Consider the following 26,611-nt stretch of genomic DNA (forward strand, 5'->3'; position numbering starts at 1 on the left):
ATGTTTGCAAGAGGAAGATCATATGAAGATAGGTCATGTTTGGATGGAGAAGTAAGAGTGAAGAAGGTTTGGATCTTCAAGTTTTTGGCTACGAAAGCTCTCAAATCTCATAGCTAAGGATTTCATCTCAATATCATGGTTTTGTCTTCATATCCTCATATCTCTAAGTTTGATCCTAAACCTATAGCCACACTTAGCAAAACAAACTTCAAACCTAGATATCTAGAGCCTAGTAAGCCACCTAAGCTAACCCAGAGATATCTTGCACATGCATAGATCACAGCTGAGCACATCTAAGTTTGAACCCCAAGATCATCCAAGAACATAGGTTCTGTCGACAGCCTGACGGAGCGTTCGTCAATTCGATGGAGTGTCCACCAACCCCAGAAAGACACCCATCAGAGCCTTATCTGCTATTGACATGAGTCAACGGAGTGTCCACGGCTTCACCAAAGTCTCCGTTGATTTATAAGAGTGTATGACCTAGAAACCCGAGAGCATCGAGTTCTCAGCGGAGAGTCCGTGACTCCTCACAGAGTGTGACTCAGTAACCCAAAAAACCCGAGACATCATAGTTCCTACCGGAGTGTCCATCAAACCAAACAGAGTTCAGCCAGACCTGAGTCACCTCAGAGCCCAACCTGATGGAGTGTCCACCACCTATGTCGGAGTATCCGTCAAGAAAACAGTAAGTGTTAGTTGTTTAGAAAGCTTACCCAACAATACTAGGTTAAGCTTAGTTTCAAACAGTGCAATAGTAGAGCCAAGTTAGAAGCCTTTATCCAAAGCTCTAAGCCGAGTCTTGTTCCTAAGCCTCCATCGGTTATCTTCAACCCCAATCTTTGTCTTCTTTCAAGAGCCTAGTAGCGTGAGGAGCATGTGTGAGTTGTTGTCTACAACTTCTAATTCATTCGAGCGGCAAAACCAGGCAGGCACCCCACTATTATAAGCTCTATTTTGGATACTTATCATGTTTCATTATGAGTTATGCATTTCATGTAGATTTGGTTAATCAACTTTATGATGTTTCACTAAGTTAGAACTACTCACTAATTAATTAGAGCCTTCATTTAATCAATGGGTTTGGTAACGTTTAATTGCTTACTTGCTTAGACAACAGTAGAAGTCGAGTATGAGAAGAGAACTCATACTTGCGCGTGTAGGATGCTACACTGGGATAATTAACTACTAAAATGAACGAGCGTTACAACTTGTCTACTTCCCTAATCTTGACTAAGGACCCACCTTAAATTTGGTATATGAACATGATGATCAATTTGGTAATTCTTGCTCAAGCGAGGGGTAGGTCACTGTGAGTGTGGGATCTCAATTGACATAGCTCGTGGAGCAGTTAAGGACCGTGTATTGGGATACGTGAGTCCGAGTAACCGCCCGTACAGACCATATGTCGCATATGAGGGCGGCAAGCCTAGTAGCTAATTGCGACTAGTCTATCCGTGAGACTAGCATGAAGGTGGCACCGGTTAGATGGTGGTAGCATTAACCGAGCACCAGTCGAATCTTTCATGGGATATTTGGGCCAATTTAGGGAAAGGTTGGAAGACGTGAGGCAACCCTTATCTTGTGCACAAGGTATGGTGGTTAGTCCCGTTCTTCCGTGTGGATACAAGTTGTACACCTCTACAGAGTTTTGAAAGCCTAAAGTCCCTCGGGACGGACCCCTTATGGTTGTTCCTACTTTCTATACCCATGGTAGTGTAATGAACCAAATGTGATGAGAAGTTTACATATGTTGATCACTCCTTTAGATATCGTACCTTACTAATGCTAATACTCCCTAATAATGAATTCATGGCATGTCATCTAAGAAACGCCATATGCTTCTCCGCAAATGTACAAATTCCTGATAATACTTTTGCATCCACCAAATATCTATGTGTTGGAATTAAGTCCCGCAAGTACGAAATGTACTCACGGCACTGCCATTAAGTTGTTTTGCAGGTAATGTCGTTGGTTGATGTGAGTCAATGCTCTATTCGCTGCTACATAGTAGACCCCGGAGTGGGTGACCTCGGGATGAACTACAAGTTAACTCCGATAAGAATCAAGAGAATAAGTGAAGAGTTGAACCTATAAAGGGAAATCCGAAAATTGTGTTTATTCCATGTCTTAGGTATTTTTGAATTAAAGTGATTCCTAGCAAGCTCTTTTAACTACAATAATCTTAGGTGAAGAGTTGAACCTATAAAGGGAAATCTGAAAATTGTGTTTATTCCATGTCTTATGTATTTTTGAATTAAAGTGATTCCTAGCAAGCTCTTTTAACTACAATAATCTTAGGCATGATGTTAGGTGTTGTGTGCGTTGGTTTGTCACATGGGGTGTTCCATGACACTCGACCGTTACAAAAATCCTGAGTCACGGCAGTCATGACACCCTCCCTCTCACGAGAAAATTGCATTTTTACCGGTAAACAACGCACAAAATTACATCCCAAATATTGCTTTCGTTAAAATAGACATTTGCTTCTTGTTTTCTTTACCATTTTTCCTCCTTTCTCTTTATTTCTCCTAAAATCTACCACATGAAAGGATGAATTTGCCCCTGTCCTAATTTCTAACAAGGATAGGTCGGCGGTGGAAGAAAGATTTCAAAAAAAACTTGTGTCCCCCCCCCACCACCACCAAATAAAACTTGGTAGTTGAAAGGGGAAACTACTTTCAGTCAGGGGTAGGCTAGTTTTAATTAATTCAGTCCTCTCGAGCCTTCCTATGTTTATGTTTTCTTTCTTTAAGGCTCCTAAAGGTGTTCTCAAAAAGTTAGATTACTAGGTTTTTCTGGCAATGTGATGAGCATATGAAAAAGTACCGCCTAGCCAAATGGAGCTATGCACTCTGAAACACATAGGAGGATTAGGAATTTTGAATTTAGAGATTCAAAACAAATGTCTTTTGAGCAAATGGCTTTTTAAGTTAGTGGAGAGTGGCCTATGGAAACACTTACTTAAAAGGAAGTACTTATATAATAAGACCGTTACTCAGGTCACTAGAAGACCTGCAAACTCGTAGTTTTGGTCAGGTCTCATGTAGGTAAAGGATCATTTCTTGTCTTTTGGCACCTTTAAGGTAAAAAACGAGAAAAAGTTAGATTTTGGAAGGATCATTGGACTGGTGACAAACCTTTAATGTTGGCTTATCCCATGTTGTATAGAATTGTTAGGAAGAAGTATGTAACAGTGGATAGTGTGCTAAGTTCTGCCCCTCTTAATGTTTCTTTTCAGAGAACTTTAGTAGGAGACAAAATAGGTGCTTGGTTTGAACTAGTTTCAAGGGTAGCTTATGTTAATTTGACTGATGAGGATGGGAACTTCACTGTCCGCTCTATGTATACTGCTTTGATTCAGCAAAATACAATTACCAAGAAAATGTGATCTTTGGAAAGCAAGAGTTCATCTTAAGATCAAAATCTTCTTGTGATATTTAAAAAAGGGGTGATTTTAATGAAAGATAATCTGACCAAAAGACGTTGGCAGGGTAGTCCCAAGTGTTGTTTTTATAATGCTAGTGAAACAATTCAACACCTATTTTTTATTGTCATATGGCACGGTTCATTGGGAATACCATTTTCATCAATTTCGGCATTCAACCTCCTCTTAGTGTATCTAATATGTTCGGATCATGGCTCAAAGGGTTTTCTTTTGAGCTTAGGATCCAAATTCTAGTAGGTACAACTACGTGTTGGACTATTTGGTTGAAAATAAATGATGTCGTTTTCAATAAAGCCACTTCTTACACCCACATGCAGGTAATTTTCAAGGGGATTGGTATTGGACCAGAAGTTGGTTGTTATTCTTTAAAGAGGAAGAGAGAAATGTTTTGAGGATGGGCTGCAAAAATATTGAGACTACCATCATGGAGCTTTTCAGCAGATTTGGCTGGAGGTCGACCAAGCGGATTGAAGTTTAACTTAGATTGAGTTTTGTTTTATTTTCTTCTTTTGAAGCATGTTCTTGTGTTGTATTGTTTTGTTCTTGTGTTGTAGCTTAAATGCTACTTTGGTTATATATCCACTGTATGCACTTGTGTGATGATGATGCTGTAGCGCTTTTCAATACAAAATCCTATATTTAAGCCATCTCCAGTGAGGCATACAAATCGACTCATGGTCCTGCGTTGATTTGAGTCAACCCAATTGCTAGAGGGAGTTGAATCGTAGAGGGGAGAGAAGAGTCAACTCTAATCTTTTTATCAAATCATAGGAAATAAAAAATTGAATCCCTTCAACTGATTGACATCATAACTAGCGGTGGATGATGTTCCAATGCAGGAAGTGCATCTTTGGCTTGTTGCAATGAACTCATCATGGGCGCAGCAAAATGCACATCGCTGCCTCTCGGGTGGAATATGCTCACTAACTATCCTCTCCTTGCCACCCGCACCCGCCGGCTCTCTCCTAAGAAGACTCCGACAGTACCTCCGTATTGCCTTTCATGATCTAGCGCTTGACATCTAGCAGCCACACCTTACCTTTCGGCCGGGTCAATTGTCTTGGTCCTTCCCTCTTTCACTGCCATCCTTGGTCTTGTCCTTCACATCACTCATCACCCTAGTCTTCTGTTGCATGTCAATTGTACTCCATATCAAGGACTCGAGGTGGAGATTAGAGTCAAGATCTTAGAGTGGAGAAGCTTTATGTGGCATGAGAAAAAAGTATGACCGATTCACCATTAGAGATGTTCTTCAAGGAATATTTCCTTTGGGATTGATCTGTCCAAATTTTGGGATGAGTTTGCACCAAAATTTTAAGAAATATTCCCTTAATAAGGATGACTACACTGGTCCATGTGTCAAGGGCGTTGGTGCCCAAGACAGCAGGTCCCCGACTTCGGAGTTCGTATGTAGATTGGGTACTGGTGCTGGGATTCTTCCCTAGATGCCCTATGGTGAAGGGGGTGAACTTAAGAGCAGCAAAGGTAGATTAGGAGATAACTTGTTTCTTGACTGATTCATCATAAGCTGATTATAGAATATATAGAGCAGCCCTAGCCCCTGGGCGCCCAGCACTGGTCTCTTCGTTTCTCTCCCCATTAAACATTCTCTCATTACTCTAATCCCTTCCCCATAAAACTTAATTGCTGCTGACTACAGCTAGTACCTCCTTGGATGCCGCTCTGGCCCTTCTGGCCACATCTCGAGCCATGGGACGTCTTTCATAATGGCACCCCCACATCTTGAGCCCTGGGACGTCTTTCATAGTGGCCGAAAGCACACTTGGAGCGCTTGACAAAGGGGCGATGTTGGTGAAGCATGGAGAGGACAACACGGACATGGCATAGGTGCTCCGCCAGTGAGCTGCTGTAGATCAGAATATCGTCGAAGAAGACGAGGACAAAGCGGCGTAAGAAGGGGCGCAACACATTGTTCATCAGCACCTGAAATGTGGCCAGGGCGTTGCACAACCCAAATGGCATTATGAGGTACTCATAGAGGCCATCGTGAGTCCGGAACGCCGTCTTCTCCACATCAATGGGGTTCATGCGGACTTGATGGTAGCCAGAACGCGGGTCAAGCTTGGTGAAGTAGCGAGCACCATGCAACTCATCCAGGAGTTCATCCACCACTAGAATTGGTGAAAGCTCTAGTTTGGTTTTGGTGAATTGATGAAACCCTAAGTGCTAACCTAGTTCATCAAGTGATCATGAGATAGGTAGCACACTTCAAGTAGAGAAGCAAATGAAGATCATAACATGACAATGGTGATAGCATGGAGATGATCAAGGGCTTAAACTTGAAGAGAAGAAAGAGAAAAACAAAAAGCTCAAGGCAAAGGTATAACTTGTAGGAGCTATTTTGTTTTGGTGATCAAGACACTTAGAGAGTATAATCACATTTAGATTTGATAGCCGTACTATTAAGAGGGGTGAAACTCATATCGGAATGCGGTTATCAAAGTGCCACTAGATGCTCTAACTCATTGCATATGCATTTAGGATCTAGTGGAGTGCTAACACCCTTGATAATATTTGTGAAAATATGCTAACACATGTACACAAGGTGTTTGCAGGGTTGAGATGGGTTTGGGTCGGATTCGGCGCTTTCAGGAAAATGAAATGCCTATTTTCTATTGCGCCAGATGCAAATTCTTGATGGTTGGCACATTGGAGCAAGGGTGGAGAAGATAGAAGTGAGAACAGAGCTAATGCCAGCGTCAGTCCAGTGACTGGACACTGACTGCCTGCGTCCGGTCGCGTTGACTATCGGTACAGTGGCTAGGGTTTACCACCGGACGCTGGGCTGTGTCCAGTCGAGGTGGACCGGACGCGTCCGGTCGAGGAAAACTAGGTTTCGACCCTTACTGTACTCGATCGGACGCTGAGGTTCCAGCGTCCGGTCAGTTTTAACCGGAGCGTCCGGTCAGCGTCATAGCCGTTGGAATCTGACGAACAGCGTTTGAAGGCGATGACACGTGGCGTCCATCTGTGGACCGAACGCTAAGTCTAGGGTCCGGTCAAGTGGACCAGAGCATCCGGTCAGAGCGCAGAGTACCCAGTGAAGGGGTACAACGGCTCTATTTTGTGGGGGCTTCTATTTAAGCCCCATGGCCGACTGTGACTCACATCTTTGGCCATTTTCATTGACATAGCAACCTTATGAGCCTAGCCAAAGTCCTCCCACTCATCTACATCATTGATTCATCATCATAGTGAGATTGGGAGTGATCCAAGTGCATTACTTGAGTGATTGCATCTAGAGGCACTTGGTGTTCGTGTTTCGCTGCGAATTTCGCTTGTTACTCTTGGTGGTTGCCGCCACCTAGACGGCTTGGAGCAGCCAGGATCGTCGAGCGGAGGTGGTGATTGTCTCCGGCTCCGATCATGGTAATTGTGAGGGGTTCTTGACCTTTCCCCGGTGGAGAGCCAAAAGGTACTTTAGTGAATTGCTCGTGGCTTGTGTGGTCCTCATCTTGTGTTGGTTGTGCGGCACCCTATTGAGGGTTTGGCGTGTGAAGCCAATTAGCACGTGAACCTCCAAGTGAGTGAATCGCCACAACGAGGAGTAGCTTGCCGGCAAGCAAGTGAACCTCGGTAAAAATCATTGTGTTTATCATTGATTCTGAGGTGATTGGTCTTCATTGTTATTCATCCTTGTGATTGATTGGTTCACTCCTCTACACGGCGGTATAACTATCTTGATCACTCTCTTTATATTATTGCAAACTAGTTGACAAGCTCTTTAGTGTAACTAGTTGTGAGAGCTTGCTTGCTTGGTTGGTGTAGCTCTTTAGTTAGCCTTTGAGAGCACACTAACATAGGGTAGTGTCATTGCTCTTGTGTGAATTGACACTATCTAAACTAGAATTATGGTAGGTGGCTTGCATTTTGAGTAGGCTAGCGCAATACTTGCTTCACCTCATAATTGTCTAACCATTTGGTTAAGTGTTGTTGTAGATTTTTTTATTAGGCTATTCACCCCCCTCTAGCCATTAGGACCTTTCAATTGGGTAAGCATCTTTGACGGTGATGGCGTTGAGGGCTTTGTAGTCGACGTAGAACCACCACGTATCGTCCGCCTTCTTGACCATCAACACAGGGGATGAGAACGTTGAGTTGCTGTGCTGGATCAACCCCTGTGCCAGCATGGTGGAGCACTGGCGCTCCAATTCATCCTTGTGGGAGGTAGGGTAGCGGTAGGCGGCGGACAGCCACCGACGATGACCCTAGGACAAGGTTGATGCAGTGGTCCTAGGATCGTGGTGGTGGCATGCCGGTGGGCTCGGCGAAGACGGAGCTAAACTCATCCAGCAAGGCTGGAAGAAGGTCGACATTGTTGCATGCCCGCAGAGAGGGGCTGACTGGCCTGACGACGCCCTACCAGCAGACGCGATGATCCCGGTGCTAGAACAACATGGTGAGCGCTCTGAAATCCCAAAGAATTGGCCCAAGGGATGCCAACTAGTGGGTGCCGAGGACGATGTCATAGCCGACTAGCGGTAGGGCGAAGAAGTCGGTGGAGAATGTCTCATCGTCGATGGAGAAGGCCGCTGCGCAATACATGCTAGGGCATGGCACGTGCTCCCCATTGGCCACCGTCACATTCATGTTGCCACGGGGCAGGAGCTGAAGCGAAGTGCGTGCTGCGACTTCTTCAGAGATGAAATTGTGTGTCGAGCCGGAGTCGATGAGCGCGAGGAGGGAGGCACCGCCCAGCTGGATACACACTTGCATTATTTCACTGGTGCGGACGCCATCGATGGCATGCAGCAAGATGTGTAGATTGACCGTCTCAGCTGTAGCCACGTCCTCAGTGGCCTGGACATCTTTAGCTTCATCTTCTTCAGCCAGGTCGAGGAGAAAAATGCGCTGGCAGACCTGATTGTGACCCCAGCCAAATTTTTCATTGCAGTTGAAGCAGAGGGCGAGGCGACGACGTTCCTCCATCTCGGTCTGCGAAAGACGCTTTACCTAGCGGCCTTCGACGTAGACCGTGGAGGATCCAGTCCTGGTCAGGGGAGCAGGGAGCGCCAGCTGAGGGGTGGCCGTGTGAGGAGGCCGCGCGCCCATGGTGGAGCAGGTAGTGATGCAGCCACCCTGACGTACTGCTCGCGTTGCTCTAGTTTGCGAGCGAGGCTCATGGCGACGATGAGGGATTGGGGATTGTGGATCTCGATGTCGAGGCTGAGTGGTGGCTGGAGTCTCACCGTGAAGGCCTAGACACGCTGAGCCTCTGTTAGCGTGCCAATGCGGGGCAGTAGAGCCTTGAACCAGTCTTGATACTTGGAGACAACCGGTTTGCTTGCAGGCCATCAGTTCACCCAGCGGATTGGACCAGATCGGTGGCTCGAAGCGGAGGTTTAGCAATTCAGAGAAACACCGCCAGGATGGAGTGCCCTCATCTTGCTGCACCTGGAGGTACCACATCTGGGCGCCAGCCTCCAGGTTGTATGATGCCATCCACACTTGTTCCTCCACCACAATGCGCTGCTGATGAAAATATGACTCACAACGGTTTAGGAAGGCCAGCGGATCAGACATCCCGTCAAATTTGGGGAAGTCGAGCTTCTGGAACCGGGGCGGTCGATCACCCATCTGGTTGCCATGGCCAGAACCTTGGGAGCCTGAGAAGGATGCTTCTAGTCACTCTTGTTGCAGGGCCGCCACCTGCCTCTAGAGGGTGCTGATGGAAGCGTTCATGGAGGTGGTCAAGTCCTGGATCAACTTGGGCAGATCAGTGTTGATGGTTCAGCCATGGTTGAGGATATGGAGGCGTCTGAGGTGGCTGGTGAGGCTAGGGTGGGAGGCGTGGTGGTGGCTGGAGGGGGTGGTGGTGGCTTAGCAGCGGATGAAGAACGCCTAGAAGCCGATACCAGGTTGTCAAGGGCGTTGGTGCCCAAGACAGTAGGTCCCCGACTCTGGAGTTCATAGGTAGATTGGGTACTGGCGTTGGGATTCTTCCTTGGACGCCCTATGGTGAAGGGGGTGAGATTAAGAGTAGCAAAGGTAGATTAGGAGATAACTTGTTTCTTGATTGATTGATCATAAGCTGATTACAGAATATATAGAGCAGCTCTAGCCCCTGGGCGCCCAGCTCTGGTCTCTTCGTTTCTCTCCCCATTAAACATTCTCTCATTACTCTAATCCCTTCCCCATAAACCTTAATTGCTGCTGACTACAGCTGGTACCTCCTTGGATGCCGCTCTGGCCCTTCTGGCCACATCTCGAGCCCTAGAACGCCTTTCATAATGGCACCCCCACATCACATCGTGTCTCTGAACCAAACATTTGTCCCTATCTTATCAATCAACCAAATGCTATAAAAAAGAGCCAAATGAGATATTAGACACTCCTTTTTATCCCTTGTCCACACGGTAGCACAAAGAAAGAAACCATTAGCATGAGGTATGTATTGATCAATCTTTTGTTCTCATAATGTGGTTGATATGAAAACTAAATGTATAGAAAAGACGAGAAACTAATAACTTTAGAAAATATGAAAACCACACGCGAAGACATGCCAGATGAAAAACATTGAGGTTGGAAGGAAATGAGCTGGATACCTTATTGGCTCCTTTTTCTTGTCTTTACAACTATGTCCGTTCCTCTTCCCAGCTATGTAAATACATATCCTTCCGTCCCAAAATAAACACACATTTTGGTTTACGATAAGTCAAAATCTTTTAATAAAACATATAATACTAACAAAGGGGAGCCGAAAGATATAACAAGGAAACAAAAGAAAAAAGAATAAATGACCCAAAAGTGTGAATTAAACATAGGAAAAGGGGTTATGTATAGAAATGAAAAGAAAAAGATAAGAGAGAAGATGGTCACGGTAGCTATTAGCCAAACAAACACTCTTCTAGTTCTTCTTGCTCCGTATCTCTTTGTCAGTTTGTCCACTTCTGTATAATAAATATAAATGTCACATAAGTAAATAAAGAAATAAATCAAGTATTTATTACGAGGCTGGCCTCTCCGCCTTCTCCTCTCTCCCTCCGAATCCATACGCCGATGCAAATGCTGCTCCACGCCGGTCCCTCGTTCCTGCTCGCGCCACCTCCGCGCTTCGCCGACGCTACCGCCCCGTCGTCAGCTTCGCCTAGGAGATCGAGGACACCGCAATCCTCGCTGCCGACGTCGCATTCCGCGCGCGCCGCTGCACCCGGGCCCCGGAGGGTGCGTCCCGTCGCGCCGAGGGCCCCCATGGCGACGGGGGAGGAGGGCGCCGGCTCTGACCTCGGCCTCGCCGAGGCCACCCAGGTTCGGCCGCCACTGCCGCTCCTCACGTTGCGGAGTTTACGCAATTATTATCGATTGGGCTACCTTTTTGCCAATGCCAACAATTACGCCATTACCCCTTAACCTGTATTGGTCGGGCGCACATGGTAGTCACACGAACGCCATCCACCATTAGTGAGCTCGTGGTGGTGATCTGATCCTGAGCTCTTCAGGTGCTCCACCTGCACGAACACCAGCAGGATAATGATGGTGGTCCACTTGTCATTGTCATTAAGAGTGGCATACATTTGGAAACCAGTGAACTTTTACGAAAACTGGAAGGTTTTCCTTTGAACATTGTGAAATATTTGGATCCAGCATATGGGAATGATATGTGTACATTTGTCTAGAAGATTGGACAGTACTTCCGTAGAATTTGAACTTTTAGTGTCTTCAGTGGAAATTATCGGTCCAAGTCTCACATTTCAGACCATGCTGTTGCCCAAAACTTTGGAGTACAAAATTTTACCATGGATGGTTTATTTCTGATTTGGCCCCACTGTTAGAGCAACTCCAACAGACTAGGTAAATGTATTCGTGAAGCCATTTATAGTTATTGTGCTCCAAAAAAGGATTCCAACAGCTTGTCTATATTGTTTTCCATTTTTCCTAGCTGGGTATCCCACCATTCTCGCTGGCCATATTTCCCTAGCGAGTCCTTGCTATTTGTGTTTTCCAATTTAGCTAGGCTGTTGTAAAACTCTACATTTTAGATGGGCTTTCTATTTTACATAATGGCTAAATCTCACAATTTAGCATCTAATTTTACCAAGTCTCTTGGAGTTGCTCTTAAAATGACGTCTGCAGCTCACTCAAAGCCTTCTACTGAGGATTTTTTAGTATTTTGTTTGTTTGATACTGCTTTCTGACTTCTTAGTGTTCCTTTGGTCAAACGCTGATGTTGCATCTGCAGGGGTTCTTGTTGGATGCGACGGCTTACTGGGTGACAAGATCCTTGATTGCATGGGATGTCAGTGATCAGGAAACTTCTCTCTTCTTATATGCAAGCAGAAATGCTACAATGTGCATGTCAAGTGGGGTTATTGAAGGTAGGTGCCATCAACAGGTGCCTTGTAAACTCATGCACCAACTGATTACGATAGTAACAGCCTGAGCCTCATTAACGTTACAATTCTTGCTGGTTTGGTAGGTTATGATTCCAAAGTTGAGCTGCAACCAGAAAATGACAGACTTCCATCCAGTGTACGAGTATTATTGTAATTATCTGTTGTGCTGCAGTTCCTGTTATGATTGTCCCTCTTTCTGTTTTGTTTTTCCAAACAATATTCTAACATTGGAGTACCATTTCACTATCTTCAGGTGACCCAGAAATTCCCTTTTATCAGCTCTTATAGAGCCTTTAGAATTCCGAGCTCTGTTGATGTTGCCACCTTGGTGAAATGTCAACTTGCTGTTGCTTCTTTTGATGGTAATGTCTAAACTATGCTGCCTTTTCTGTAAATACCTTCACCAAAACTTTCTTCAGGACAATATGTATTGTTACAAGCAGCTCATGGGAACAGGCAAGATGTTACTGGGTTGCAACTACCTGGAGTATTGGATGACATGTTCGCCTACACTGGACCACTTGGTACTATTTTTAGTGAGGAAGCTGTGAGTATGTACCTATGGGCTCCTACAGCACAGGATGTAAGTATGAACTTCTATGATGGTCCAGCTGGCCCTTTACTGGAAACAGTTCAACTCAACGAGTCATATGGTGTTTGGAGTGTTACTGGTCCAAGAAACTGGGAGAACCGGTATTATCTATATGAAGTCACAGTATATCATCCAGCTACAGCAAACATTGAGAAATGTTTAGCCGCTGATCCTTATGCTAGAGGGTAAAGTGCATTTTTCTTAGTTCATGATACTAGCCATGGAGAAATAGGAAGACATTAATGCTTGTTATTTTGACCAGGCTTTCTGCAAATAGCACAAGGACTTGGTTGGTTGATATTAATAATGAAACATTAAAGCCACTTGCCTGGGATGGATTGGCGGCTGAAAAGCCAAAGCTTGATTCCTTCTCTGACATAAGCATATATGAATTGCACATTCGTGATTTCAGGTGAACTGTTCTCTGCGACTGTAAATTTGGTGGGATGGATCTATGCATGCTAGTATACACAGAATTGAGCCCTCTGCTTGCTGTCAATTTTTTTTATTACAGTGCCCATGATAGCACAGTGGACTGCAATTTTCGAGGAGGATTCTGTGCATTTACATGTCAGGTTATTTACAGTTAAATTAACAGAAAATTCAGATTTTTCACCACTTTATTTTATCAACAGGCATCTTAGACCCATTCTACAACTTGTTATACAGGATTCTGCAGGCATAGAACACCTAAAGAAACTATCTGATGCCGGTTTGACTCATGTCCATTTGTTGCCAAGCTTTCAGTTTGGTGGTGTTGATGACATAAAGAACAATTGGAAATGTGTTGGTAAAGATTCATCTCTTTCTCTATGTTTTACCAGACAAATGTAAATCTCTTGCAGTCTTGCTCAAGAATCAAGATGGTAATGCCACTGTTGCGTCTTGCATGCTATTCATTTACTTTTAACTTCTACAATAGCTAAGAAATCAGAACCCAAGCTTTTTAGTCTGGTCTATGAATTAGAATATTAAGATATATGTAAACCTCATAACGTATCGTTTTGAATCAAAGAAATTTCATCTCTTTAGGGTTTAATATGGTTCCATGTATCTTCCTTTTTTTTTATTTCATACATAGCTTTCTATGATTACTATCAATAAGTTTTCAATTGATTAAACTGGACTCCATCAGCTACATTTTGTGTGCTTTTATTTTATTTATTAAGGTTATTCTTGTTTGAGTAGCTACAGAACTTTTATGTACTTTGGCAGATGAGGCTGAACTGTCAAAACTCCCTCCTGGATCAGATTTGCAACAAGCTGCAATTGTGGCTATTCAGGAAGAGGACCCTTATAATTGGGGGTACTTATTGTTTTGCTTCATTTCTCTTGCTTGTCAAACATGCAATGTTTAAAGTATCACAAGGGTGTGCTATGAATGTTATGTTTCTTATGTTATTGCCCACAAACTATTCTCATGCATGGTCACATACAACTAAAAGGTATAATCCTGTGCTTTGGGGGGTTCCGAAAGGAAGCTATGCAAGTAACCCAGATGGTCCAAGTCGTATCATTGAATACCGACAGATGGTGCAGGTAAGCTTTTCTTTCTATCACTGAACTTTCTTACATGAACAGTTGCAACTTGCATCACTCATCCTATTCCTGCAATTGCAATGCATGGAGGAAGGACTTGTGTGCTTAATGTGGCACTTTGCAGGATAACAGATGTTTTTATGATAAACTTTGAAGTGCAGGCCTTGAATCGCCTAGGTCTTCGAGTTGTCATGGATGTTGTATACAATCATCTATACTCAAGTGGACCTTTTGCCATCACTTCCGTGCTTGACAAGGTTGCCTCATGTTTTCTGGTTATGTTCTTTTTTTTCCGTAACCATCCCAAATAAAAAAGTATTTCTTAATCTTTATTAAATATACTTAGGCCCCGTTTAGCATGGCTCCAAACGACTCCGGGCTCCTTACACGGAGCCAGAGCGGGTGAAGCCAGAAATAGTGTCTTCACCGGCTCCTAGTTAATTTTGAGAGGAGAGATAAAAGAGGCTTCTCACTTCTGTGCACGGAGGAGCCGGAGCCAGAGCCGCCCAGAGCTCTACCAAACGGGCCATGGGGCCTCACAAAATCACATCAGGTCATTTCTCATATGCAGAGTTAAAGACATAAAAAAAGGCCTGTTTTGCAGGATTTTTAGGCTGAGTTTCTTGGCATAAACCACAGAAATTCTGCCAAATGATGCAAACCTGATGTTTTTAAACAGAAACCAGTTGAAATGTTTTTATTTTTTCAGTGCAAGGGAGAAAACAGTTAGCCAAACAAATTTCCAGGAATCAGAAACCCAACGAGAAAAAACACTTCTTACAAAAAACTGAAACTGAAACTATTTCTCAAGAAACTGGATCCCAGAAGGCCCTGCTATTGTTTCATTGAAATTGGTCCAACTCTAGAGTTATACATATTAGAGGTTAACTGATGTCCAATTGAAGTTACTTCTCTTAACTAGTTCTATAGTAACTTTTTTTTTTACAATGTAGTTCAGATAAAAAACCATTACATTACATAAATTAGTGAAGTTTTCTTTCAAGCTTGGGACATTGAAAATAGTTTTGGTTTACTGAACACTACTAGGTGTCCTTTCTTCCCCTCAAAAAACCAAAGTGTCCTTTCTGTGAAGCTAATAAAATGTTCCACTGACCTATAAATTATAAAAATATATACTAATAGCTTTCCTTGGATGCTATGTTGTATACCAGTAGAAAGAAATAGGTGAACTATAGTTTTGGACAAAGAAATGGCAGGTATTTGAAATGCTTGCCCCTTGATTGCTTTGTTCATTGGCCCTGAAATATGTTTTATAGTTCTAACATATACATTTGTCAGTTATCTCAAAGTTCCTCATCCATTTTTTGACAAAAAAGATGACATATGTGCTACCTTCTTCATGTATCCTTATTCCTAATCATTGTTTGTTGATGATATTTACAGATCGTACCTGGATACTACCTTAGAAGGGACTCTAATGGTCAGATTGAGAACAGCGCAGCTGTGAACAATACAGCAAGTGAGCAGTTCATGGTTGATAGATTAATCGTGGATGACCTTCTGAATTGGGCAGTAAATTACAAAGTGAGTCGTAATTGTAAAATATCATACATATGTAGAATCACAGGAAAATATGTAGATGATCTTGTGTAGAATCACAGGAAATACATTAATGAGTTAATGACAACATGCTGCTTCTCTCCTTTCTTTTTTGGCCAAAAAAATTGTGTTAGTGGTAGCATGTCTTTTAACACTGACCTATTATTCATTATTATCTATATTTATGATTGTATAGTTGTTGCCCTAGGTTGATGGGTTCAGATTTGATCTAATGGGACATATCATGAAAAAGACAATGGTAAGTAAGCTCACCTTCAGACTGGATTAAGTATCATGATGATTTGGTGGTTAAACCGAAATAATTCTTTTGGTTTGATCCCCATGATCTAGTAAAAGTATTTGCATTAATCTTGTCAAATCTCACTTAGTAATAGCTGTTTTTTTTTCGAACACGCAGGAGAGCTGCGTATCATTGTATTAATAGAAGAAAAAGAGAGTCATACACAGACCCGAGCCCCCCCCCCCCCCCCCCCCCCCCCCCCCCACACACACACACACACACACCACTACCTAGACACTGGATCACCGGTTAAGAAAGACAAAAAGACGACCCTACAGCAGTCCATTAGACTGATCCTCCAGCAGAGAGCAGGGAAATTCCCTAGGCTCCTGCTAGGCTCCACCAATGAGCCTCTTCCCTAGCCAGAGCCAGAGCCAAGTTAACATTTGGGGTTGCCCCATTAAAAACACAATCATTTCTATGCCGCCAGATGCTCCGGGCTCCCAAAATGACTAGGGAATTCAGACCCAACCTATAATCTCCAACTAGCAGCACTATCAACTTTTCTCCACCAATTATCAAATGATTGGTCAGAAGGTTGAGGAGCAAGTGCTGCAAAACCAAAGCGCGATAGGAGGGAGAACCAAAAGTCTCTTGAGAATACTGTAATAGCTGTTTGTGGAAGTTGTTCTCCAGTGGCACTGAAACTATACTCCCTGTGGTTCCATATTCCTGACATTTTGAACAAGGTTGAGGACTTGAGGTCAACTTTTTAGAACTTTAATATTTAGTTTGAAGACGCAAAGCAAACATTTATAGATTAGTCTTGAAAAGTACTCCCTCCATTCCAAAATGTAAAATTGTTTTGGCTTTTCTAGATACATAACTTTTGCTATGCACCTAGATATAGTTAAACCTATGTATCTAGAAAAGCTAAAACGACTTATTGATTTTTTGTAATATTGTTATATAAAATCAGTCAAATCTATGTTTTAGAGATCGTGCCATCCAAAACGACAGAAATTATGAAAACAGAGGGAGTACAATTTGAATAATTTCCTTTTAACCTCTGATTTCAGCATATTGATTCGCTGGAGTTGATCTAACTGGACCTAATAAATATTCTTTAAGCACGTTCTCAGAAAAAAATTCTTTATGAAATTCTCACCTCAGTTTCTTTCAGCAAGGTATATTTAAGACAAAATACAGCAAATATCAATATGCAGGCTGTGGATTTAGTTGCTGAATTTTGTACCTTGTAGCTTAGGTGGGTGATATGTTTTGCCTTAGGTATTCAGTTATCTATGTCTAGCATGTCAGTCAATATGGAGAAAACCATTTTTTTTTGTTATTTAACAAGGATGGAACAATAAGTATATGAAATTCAATACCAAAAAGCTAAATCTATGCATTTGTTCATATTATTTTAGAAACTTGAGAGAAAGAACAGTTTGTGCTATTTGAGTAAACCAAATGTTACTAGCTTTTTTGCGACATGTGACAATGAGGTTGGATTGTTGCACAGAATGTCTGTGGGCAGTTGAATTTCCCTTTTTCGTAATTTAGTGTACTGTACTATGTACTTGAAAACAATCCTGCTTGTTGAACACAGATTAGAGCAAAATCGGCTCTTCAAAGCCTTACAATTGATGAGCATGGAGTAGATGGTTCAAAGATATACTTGTAAGGACTGAGATTCCTGAGCCTCAGAGCAATCGGTTTTAATGTTATTGGCACACAGTTTCCATATGTTCAACTGTTTAAGATATTTACATCGTCACAGGTATGGTGAAGGATGGGACTTCGGTGAAGTTGCGCAAAATCAACGTGGGATAAATGGATCCCAGCTTAATATGAGTGGCACTGGGATTGGTAGGTAAGTTTAATTGGAACAAACTCGTGATGTTCAGTGGCCACCTTTTATTTGCTACTTGTAAACAAGCTGGCCTTGTTAGACATGCAGAACAAATTTCGGTGTATATTTTAACTATCATAAAATGGACTGAAAAAGTGAAGTATCAACATTCCAAAAAAGAAAGCATCTTGGTACAGTTATCTAGTAAATAGCTTGTCTTGGAATCTTTCCTTTTTTTTTTTTTTTTTGGTTATGTATTTAGTTTCTTTTAATCTATGCAATGTGACTATATCCCATACCACTACCATATTTACAGTTTCAACGATAGAATCCGTGATGCTATAAATGGTGGCAGTCCATTTGGGAATCCACTACAACAAGGTTTCTCTACTGGATTGCTCTTAGAGGTAATATTCATGCCATTTATAATTATATCCTATCAAGAAATGAGACCTCTGCTGCTTTTATATTTCCATATAATCTTGCAGTTTCTTTTTTCTTTTCTTTTCTTTTTGTTTCGCAAAACTGTAATATTGCCCTCTTCGGCACATATTTTTTTATTAAGAAAAGTTTATGTACAAACCAAACAAAGTAAAGGAATTACAAAGGAGAATGAAAACTCCTTTTTGAAGCTTTGCGACCTTTTTAGAGGGATTGCTAATTGCAAAGTTGGAGATGGATCAACCGTTCTCTTTTGGTCAGATCTATGGAATGAGAATGTCATGCAGATCAAATTTCCAAGGCTCTACTCTTTTGCAAAGAACAAGAAGATCTCTGTGTCACAATTTCTGTTAAACAATCACAGTTTCATCTCCCCTTGTCTGAACAAGCATATCTTGAATATCAAGATCTTCAGGAATACATACAAACAATTCAGGTGGAGCAAGATTCTAAAGATTCTTGGAGTTACTTGTGGGGGAGCAGCAACTATACATCATCTAGATTCTACCACCTACCCTACAAAAATTTACAGCCTCCTGCTCCCTTTCCCTGGATTTGGAATTGAAAGTGCTGCAACAAACTGTGTATTGGAGGGAAATAACTACAACTGTGTTCTGTGCAGCAATAATGTTGAGGAAACTGCTTATCACCTGTTTTTCAGCTGCCCCTTCAGCCAGGAATGTTGGCAGCACTTGGGAATCCACTGCAGAGTGAATTTCAAATGATGATACAGTCAAAACAGCAGCACCAAAATCCCTTCTTCATGGAGACCTTCATCATTGCTGCTTGGCATATCTGGAAGCAGAGAAACAACTTCATTTTTGATAGAGGCCGGCCTTCTTTCTCTTCTTGGAAAAACCTCTTCTGTGAAGAGGCCAAACTTCAAGCTTTTAGAATGAGAGATGACAAATGTGCAGCTTTTCTCCTCTGTTTAGATCTTCTCTCTTAGACCTCCCTGGCTTTGGGCCGGCGGTTCCCTTCCTGCTGTAGCTACCTCAGCCCTCCGGCTGGTTGGTTTGTTGTATATTCTATCTCTTTGTACAGGTTTATGTTTGTTTTAAAATTAAATAAAATCCTACAGTGGGGGCCTCCCCTGCTGTATTTCCGTTCAAAAAAAGAATGAAAACTCCTGAGGTCTATCCAAATAAGAGTTTACTGTTTTCAAGACTCATTTACTTGTGCACGCCAAGAGCCGGATCTATGACTATTCCTTTGCCAATTGCTGCTTATATCCGAAACCTTGTTGGTTCTTTCGATTAAACTATTCGAAAGAACAATGCACTTACTGCTCTAATTTTCTGAACAGCAGTATTTTGAACCAAATTTGTTTTAAACTATAATAGTATATGCCAAGAACAATTTCCTTGTTTACCCTTTAAGGCCTGGTGCAGTAGTAGTCTCTCCACTTGTACAATCCATGGTCATACAAACTTGTTTCTTGTACCATGGCCTGCATAGTTTTTAAGCTGTGTTAGTCTGCCAGTTCTGTCAGATGGTTTGACGTGCATTGTTCAGGTATAGAGTATTTTTAGGTATTGATATTGATTGAACCACTAAGCTATCTACTATCTTTTTTCCCTCGATGGAGCTGAAAATATTTTAGAGTACAAACTCTCATGCTTAGCTTTTGATATATTTTAACAAACTATATCTGAAATTGGTGAGCAGATACGGTTCTGGGCTGATCATTGGTTACAGGGAAAGACAATAGCATGATTGGCCCCTAACTGCACAAACTTGCACAAGATGATCTCCAACAGGGTTGTCAAGAACCGACAGTAAGCTCAGGTGCTTCACCATCATGCCTGGGTGGCTGATATCAAAGGAACTCTTAACTGCACAGGTGCTAGTTGAGGATCTGTATATTTGGGACTTGGTGGATGTCATTGACTAGATATTACTGACCAGTACCGTTGGAAGTTCTCCAAATCTGGTTCATACTCTAGCAAATTGGCCTATGCAGCCTTCTTCCTGGGATCTATCAAGTTTGGTCCCTGAAAAAGAATTTGGAAGAGCTGGGCCCCTCTAAAATGTAAGTTTTTCCTTTGGTTTAGCGATCAATAACTGGTGTTGGACAGCCGATTGCCTAGCCAAGCGTGGTTTGCCCCACCAGCTTGCCTGTCCGTTCTGTGATCCCAAGGAAACAATTCAGCACATTCTTATCTCCTGTGTGTTCACTCAACAGATCTGGACAATAAGTTTTCAGAAACCTACCATGGCAGCTGTAGCACCTCCAGTCACTGCAACTTGCTTCTTTGTATGGTGGGGTTAACACGATCAGAAGCACTCCTAACTCCGCAGAGGGCTGTGTATTGTGTTCTCTAATCATCTTAGTCGCCTGGGATGGTTTGAAACATAGGAATGCCTAAGTTTTTGAGGGAGCCTCACCAAACTTTTAGGGTCTCGTGCAAACAGTGGTTGATGAGTGTGCTCATTAGGTCGTTCACCCAAGATCTTTAGGCTCTGTTGGTAGGCTGCCGCCCCCTTGGTTATGTTTTCCTCTAGTCGGAAGCCCCTGTTGTTTTTGTTTCTAGCCGGTGTGTTTCTGGGTGGGGCAGTTGCCCACACCTGTACCTCTGTCTCTCTTAATGAAATATCACGTAGCTCTCCTGTGCCATTCAAGATAAAAGATAACAATTATCTGAAATCTTACTGGATTAGCTCCAAAATTCAATTTGCTTTATTAGTTTGTATTGATCCTTTTCTGCAGCCAAATGGATTTTATCAGGGCAATGAAACAGAGACAAGGCTCACGCTTGCTACATACGCTGACCATATACAGGTTGGTTCTTCTTTTCCTGCTTGCTGAGTTTCAACTAGGTATTTACCTGTGCACCAATTTAATTGGGAACATATTCTATTCACTAGTATTATCTTATTGCATGGATATATAAATAAACACTGTCAATGGTGGCCTATGAGAAAACTAGAGATTGAATATTTGAGATCAATATTTTGCAACATCTGTTGCTGATCTTCACTTTCTGTTGTATGTTGAACTTACTATACAAGTGGGCATGAAAAGTTGCTTCTATCGTAGAATCGATTGTTACATATGTGTGATGCAGCTCTGTTATAGGAAAAATTGGAGGTTTTCTGTTAGCAACCACATGGATACCATTCAGGAAAAGAAGTAATGTCTTGGGCTCTTAGCCATAAATGGATTTCCTCAATGCAACAGTCATGTCGAAATGTAGCAAAGCTGAATAAAGTTACAGCCCTGCTAGGGGAGGGGGGAGCGGCTGCTGTGAATGGCGCAGGGAGGGAGGTAGGCGGTGGGCTAGGGCAGGGGTAGGCGCAGAGAAAGGAGAGGGAGGCGCAGGGAGAGAGGGAGAGAGGCACTGAGAGATAGACAGGGAGAGGGGTAGGGGAAGAGCAATGCTCTATTCTTGCTTAAGATCCAAATGGTTACATGACCCCTATATTTCTAGTCCCTAGGGGACTTGACCTCCAAGCAATCTATAGGTAGAGTCCTTATAGATCTGGACTCTCCTTTCCTAAACAGACTCTATTTCCTTTTTCTAATCCTCATCTAACTCTCTTTAATTCCCATCTAATCTGGACTCCTCCAGGTGGGAGGGGCTGGCGGCGCCATAGAGGCCGCCCCCGGGTCGCGCGCGCCCCTAGCGGTGCCTTGGGCCAGGGTGTGACCGGCCAGGGCCCTCCTCTGGGCCTCGTTTAGCCCGGCTCGGGGACCCGTATTTAGGCCCGTGACAGTTAGTATTTTGGATGCAAGTGCATGCAGCCTTGTAACTAGTTCAGCTAATAAGAAATTAATAATGATGACTGATGATTTGCTAATGCTAAATTTCATGGTAAAAGAGAACGAAATGGTATTTACATTGACACTAAGTGGTATAAATGTATACCTGTAAGTTATTATGAACATTCACCTGAACTTACTTTTACCATAAATTTGTTGTTATGAACATTCACCTGAACTGATTTTTACCTTAAATTCTCAAAAAAAATCTCGAACACGCAGGAGAACTGCATACCTTTATATTTCAGGGAGAGAGAATAGGGGAAGAACCCTGTACAAAGAGACCTACTTATCTCACCTAGGAGGTAAGATGAGATTGCGACACCAACAGAAGCACGATCCGACCTGAAAAGAAACCCTACACAATACCCTCTACACGACAAAAAAATAAATAAATTCTGAAGCTTTCAGGCTCCAGCAAAACACCAAAACTTCTAAATTCTCATTTTCCTATTCTGTAAGTTGTCTTCTGTTTGCTTCCATCAATTATATGCTAAGTCTTTCTTACAACCAAGTATATTATGAATTTTCCATGTTTGTCTTTCATATCCAGAAAGTCCGAACAAACAGGTGTTCCTAGAAAGATTTGCAGTATTTGTCCATGAAGGAACTCCTTTATCAACAGAGGAATTTTAAATTTTGTTTAACAAGAGCTATCACTATGAGCCGATTTTGGAACTTTCTTCTTATGTGCATAGCATTCCTTGCAGATTGGATTAGCTGGCAATTTGAAGGACTATGTATTAATATCTCATACTGGAGAAGCTAGGAAAGGATCTGAAATTCGCACCTACGATGGCTCACCAGTTGGCTATGCTTCATCCCCTATAGAAATAGTAAATTTCTGAACTTTTTTTTAAAAAAACTGTATATATTAAATTGGAATATCCAGGAATACATTCTGGAGGAGCATAATATGCTTTCTGATTAGGACGGCCTGCATAATTGAATTATTTTTTTCCTTATTTATTCTGCTAAAAGACCGGAAGGTCCCGGGTTCGAGTCGCGGTCTCCTCGCATTGCACAGGCGAGGGTAAGGCTTGCCACTGACACCCTTCCCCAGACCCCGCACAGAGTGGGAGCTCTCTGCACTGGGTACGCCCTTTTTTATTTATTCTGCTAAAAATTCAGTTACTGAAACATACCACTGTTTCTTGGATTTCAGATCAACTATGCCTCTGCTCATGACAATGAAACACTATTTGATATTATTAGTCTAAAGGTATGGAACTTATCAGGATATCCAGGAAATTGACTGCAATTTACTTATTGTTCGGTATCAATTATCAATCTGCCAATCAATCATTTTCTTTTTCTTTCTTCAAAAAAACATTTACTGGCAAGACAGATTACCGTGGATGTTTTGTTACACTTTTTTGACTGCTTGCAGTATTTGCTACCTTTTGAAGTTATGCTTTATATTTGTAAAGTAAGCATGTTATTTATGTGACAATATAGTTTTCCAGAAACAATTTTACTCTCTAGTTCAGGCACGATCTGGTACTTTCTGAAGCTTTTCCTTGGTTTGCTTGTGCAGACTCCGATGAACCTCTCAATTGATGAGCGATGCAGGATAAATCATTTGTCCACAAGCATGATTGCATTATCTCAGGTCCTTATGAAAGTTTTTATTGATCACTTGTTTTTCAATATGGATAATCTGAATTTGAATTTCCACTAAAATAATTTGCTTAGTAAAATGTGTGGTGTGGAGTCTTACCGTCTGTGACCGGAAGGTCCCGGGTTTGAGTCACGGTCTCCTCGCATTGCACAGGCGAGGGTAAGGCTTGCCACTGACACCCTTCTCCAGACCCCACACAGAGCGGGAGCTCTCTGCACTGGGTACGCCCTTTTTAGTAAAATGTGTGGTGTGGCATGTCTGATCTATCTAGCATAGTGGTAGTCGCATCAGCTAAACCTTAAACTTATTTTTCTTCTTAATATAATGGTACACAGCTCTACTACTGGTTTGAAAAAAAACCTTAAACTTGTTGCTGCATATGGAATCACTAAATGGTCGTATTTTCTAATACCAATTGCAGATTACTTCGTTTGGATAAGTAAACATGAGACCCCTTTTGTTAGGATGTTAGTATTTGTAAATATTGGGACACAAAACTATAAATATTATGAGGCTTAGCTAAACTCCTTCAGAGGCACATTGTACTATGATCTAACCTGATTTGTTTTTTCAGCTTTCAGCACTAACATATTCTGCTGATTATGTAAATTTTTGGTTTTCTTAATATCCATGTACTATATGTTTTCAACTTTTCATGCATTGACCAATAACTTAAGCATTTGGAATGGGTTTCTCATTTTTGTATCATTATGTATTTATGTGTACTTCCAGGGAATACCCTTTTTCCATGCTGGCGATGAGATACTACGATCTAAGTCGCTTGATCGAGATTCATATAACTCTGGTGATTGGTTTAACAAGTATTGCTCTGGCCTTTGGATCTTGACACAAACAACAATTACCAGCTAGCAAAAATTGAATTGCTTTCAGGGATGATAATTTTAAATTGAACATTTACAATTGCTTGTCATTACCATAACTTCTCAATTCCTATCCTATATGAAGAACTATTTTAAGTTGAACGAACACTTCCTATTCACTTAGAATGTAAATCAGGGTAAATGTTCTGTTCTCTTCCTTTTTGAAGGATTGATTTCACCTATGAAACAAACAATTGGGGTGTTGGGCTTCCACCAAGAGAAAAGAATGAAGGGAGTTGGCCTTTGTAAGTTTCAAAATCTTCTTGAGACTTCATAGGGCATTTATTTATTTATTTTTGAATGATGCAGGATAACCGTGTGATTTAATTTATTGCAGCTGAAGTGAACACTTCCTCTATCTTTGTTATATATCATATTGTTTCCCTTTTGCAGTAAAGTAGCAAGTGATCATTTTATCACATAATATGAAAATTTTCAGGATGAAGCCAAGATTGGAGAACCCGTCATTCAAACCTGCCAAATGTGACATTATTGCTGCCTTAGACAATTTTGTCGATATCCTGAAGATCAGATACTCATCACCTCTCTTTCGTCTAACTACAGCAAGTGACATTGAGGTACATGGATTTCTTTGTGAACCTCACCAGACTGTTGTACTGCTATCATATAGATGAGCAGCTTTTCCTTGCTAAGCACAAGCATAAACCACCTTTCTGCAAATTTTGATCTATGTATCAAGTAAAATTTACAGATTTCATGTGCCATGGAGCTACACTTTGCAATGGGACACAAATGTATGTCAACTGACACCATGCAGTTGGAAACCAATTATTGCCTGAAAATTAGAGTAAACAATAATCCTCCTGTAACATTTGTTTTTTCAGATCCACAGCATAGGTACAACAAATGAACTAATAAAAACCAACTGCCGCCAAAAAAAAGCTGTTATCTTGATTTTTTTCTTCTGTTTTTGGTTGTTCTGTTGCTAGCTGTAGTCATGAGTCCTGTTCATGTAATGTGTTTTATGTCTTTAGTTTGTGTGTCTATTGTTTTGGATGGCATGTTTCCTCTTACTATAATGAGCTGTGTTTGAGGGGAAAAGAATTACCATTTGTTTATTTGATCTCTGGCTCTTTCTCTCATACTGACTGTCACGAGCTGTCATATCTTGTTTCAGCAAAGGGTTCACTTTCACAACACAGGGCCCTCCTTGGTTCCAGGAGTTATTGTCATGAGCATTGAAGATGCAAGAAATGATAGGCATGGGATGGCCCAGATAGATGAAACGTAAGCAGCATTGATATATTTATATTCCTGTCTTGGACAATGTAATTTTTTTTATATTAACTGAAAATTGAAAATTAATTAGAATCTTTTAGTTCTCTGCACTTCTATGTATCTGCTATGGAGATCTTTTGATGTTCTCTGCAAGAGCTAACTGTTTATGACTTTCCGCAGCTTCTCTTATGTCGTTGCAGTCTTCAATGTATGTCCGTACGAAGTGTCTATAGAAATCCCTGATCTTGCATCACTGGGGCTTCAGTTGCATCCAGTGCAGGTAACTAATCATACTCTCATCAACAATAGGCAGTTGTCACAGGCTCACAGCATTGCTCTGTTACCATTGTTACGATTTTACTCCCAGTCCAGTATTCACACTTTCTAGTGTAGTTGGGAAGTGAAATTTCCTGTTAAATTGAATAGAGAATAATTGAGTCTCATGATTTGCAGCTTTATTGCACCACGCGTCTCTGTTGTCAGTGTAATAAAACTGTGAAAAATGTTCGGTCTGCAAATCGTGTGTAATATTGAATAAGCACTGATTTGCAAGGAGAAATGTAACCTTGTACTTTGGAGTATCAGTTTCTTTCATAAACCATTTAATCATTAATCCAAATTGATGTGTGAAGAAAAAGATGGATCTGAAGCAGTAAAAGTTAATAAAGTTAATATCTAATGGTTCTTATATGAAATATTTCAGGTGAATTCATCAGATGCTTTAGTCCGGCAATCTGCCTACGAGGCCACCACAGGTCGATTCACCGTGCCAAAAAGAACAACAGCAGTGTTTGTTGAACCCAGGTGCTGATGGATGGCTTTCGCGAGCAAGTGCATTTGGGCATCGAAGTAATAAATGAATGAAATAGGAGAGAAGTACATTATATACATTTACAGTATATAAATAGATGGAATAAGAGGTTGGCTATATATGAATATATGAAAATAAAGTGCCAAAGTTGCCAAGGCGCGCTTGCTTTGCCATATGTATGACACTGATTACCAAAACAGGAAAAAAAAAAAGCAATGTATAGCTCTCAAAATAAATAAATAAATGATGTTGAAGTCTTGCATCAT

The 26,611-nt window shown here is 41.7% G+C and overlaps 1 protein-coding gene across 3 annotated transcripts; it reads left to right on the forward strand.

Moving 5' to 3' along the window:
• The first annotated feature begins 10,427 nt into the window (after window positions 1-10,427).
• On the forward strand, window positions 10,428-26,518 carry LOC136494369 (pullulanase 1, chloroplastic-like). 3 transcript variants are annotated; one of them, XM_066490534.1, is made up of 26 exons: window positions 10,428-10,717; window positions 11,649-11,784; window positions 11,886-11,938; window positions 12,056-12,164; window positions 12,222-12,579; window positions 12,657-12,806; window positions 12,909-12,969; window positions 13,064-13,184; window positions 13,610-13,700; window positions 13,840-13,933; window positions 14,095-14,190; window positions 15,338-15,478; window positions 15,702-15,752; window positions 17,347-17,417; window positions 17,518-17,610; window positions 17,906-17,996; window positions 20,741-20,812; window positions 22,504-22,629; window positions 22,959-23,015; window positions 23,331-23,405; window positions 24,147-24,235; window positions 24,463-24,540; window positions 24,735-24,873; window positions 25,434-25,543; window positions 25,715-25,814; window positions 26,238-26,518. In XM_066490534.1, the coding sequence occupies exons 1-26, from the start codon at window positions 10,469-10,471 to the stop codon at window positions 26,343-26,345; spliced, it is 2,919 nt and encodes a 972-aa protein (XP_066346631.1). In that variant the 5' UTR covers window positions 10,428-10,468; the 3' UTR covers window positions 26,346-26,518. The 3 variants fall into 3 exon arrangements, with proteins under 3 accessions (XP_066346631.1, XP_066346633.1, XP_066346632.1); XM_066490536.1 differs by having other exon boundaries at window positions 22,504-22,599; XM_066490535.1 differs by having other exon boundaries at window positions 12,246-12,579.
• Window positions 26,519-26,611: the final 93 nt, after the last annotated feature.

The sequence above is a fragment of the Miscanthus floridulus genome, chromosome 11, assembly GCF_019320115.1.
Source record: "Miscanthus floridulus cultivar M001 chromosome 11, ASM1932011v1, whole genome shotgun sequence".
Classification (NCBI taxonomy): domain Eukaryota; kingdom Viridiplantae; phylum Streptophyta; class Magnoliopsida; order Poales; family Poaceae; genus Miscanthus; species Miscanthus floridulus.

What these genes read in the sequence shown, in the direction of transcription:
- LOC136494369 (XM_066490534.1), top strand. Translation starts at nt 10,469, where the DNA reads ATGCAAATGCTGCTCCACGCCGGTCCCTCGTTCCTGCTCGCGCCACCT. An exon ending in TTGATATTATTAGTCTAAAG is followed by an intron (nt 23,016 to 23,330) that starts GTATGGAACTTA and finishes TTGCTTGTGCAG; the next exon opens with ACTCCGATGAACCTCTCAAT. An exon ending in TCTGGTGATTGGTTTAACAA is followed by an intron (nt 24,236 to 24,462) that starts GTATTGCTCTGG and finishes TCCTTTTTGAAG; the next exon opens with GATTGATTTCACCTATGAAA.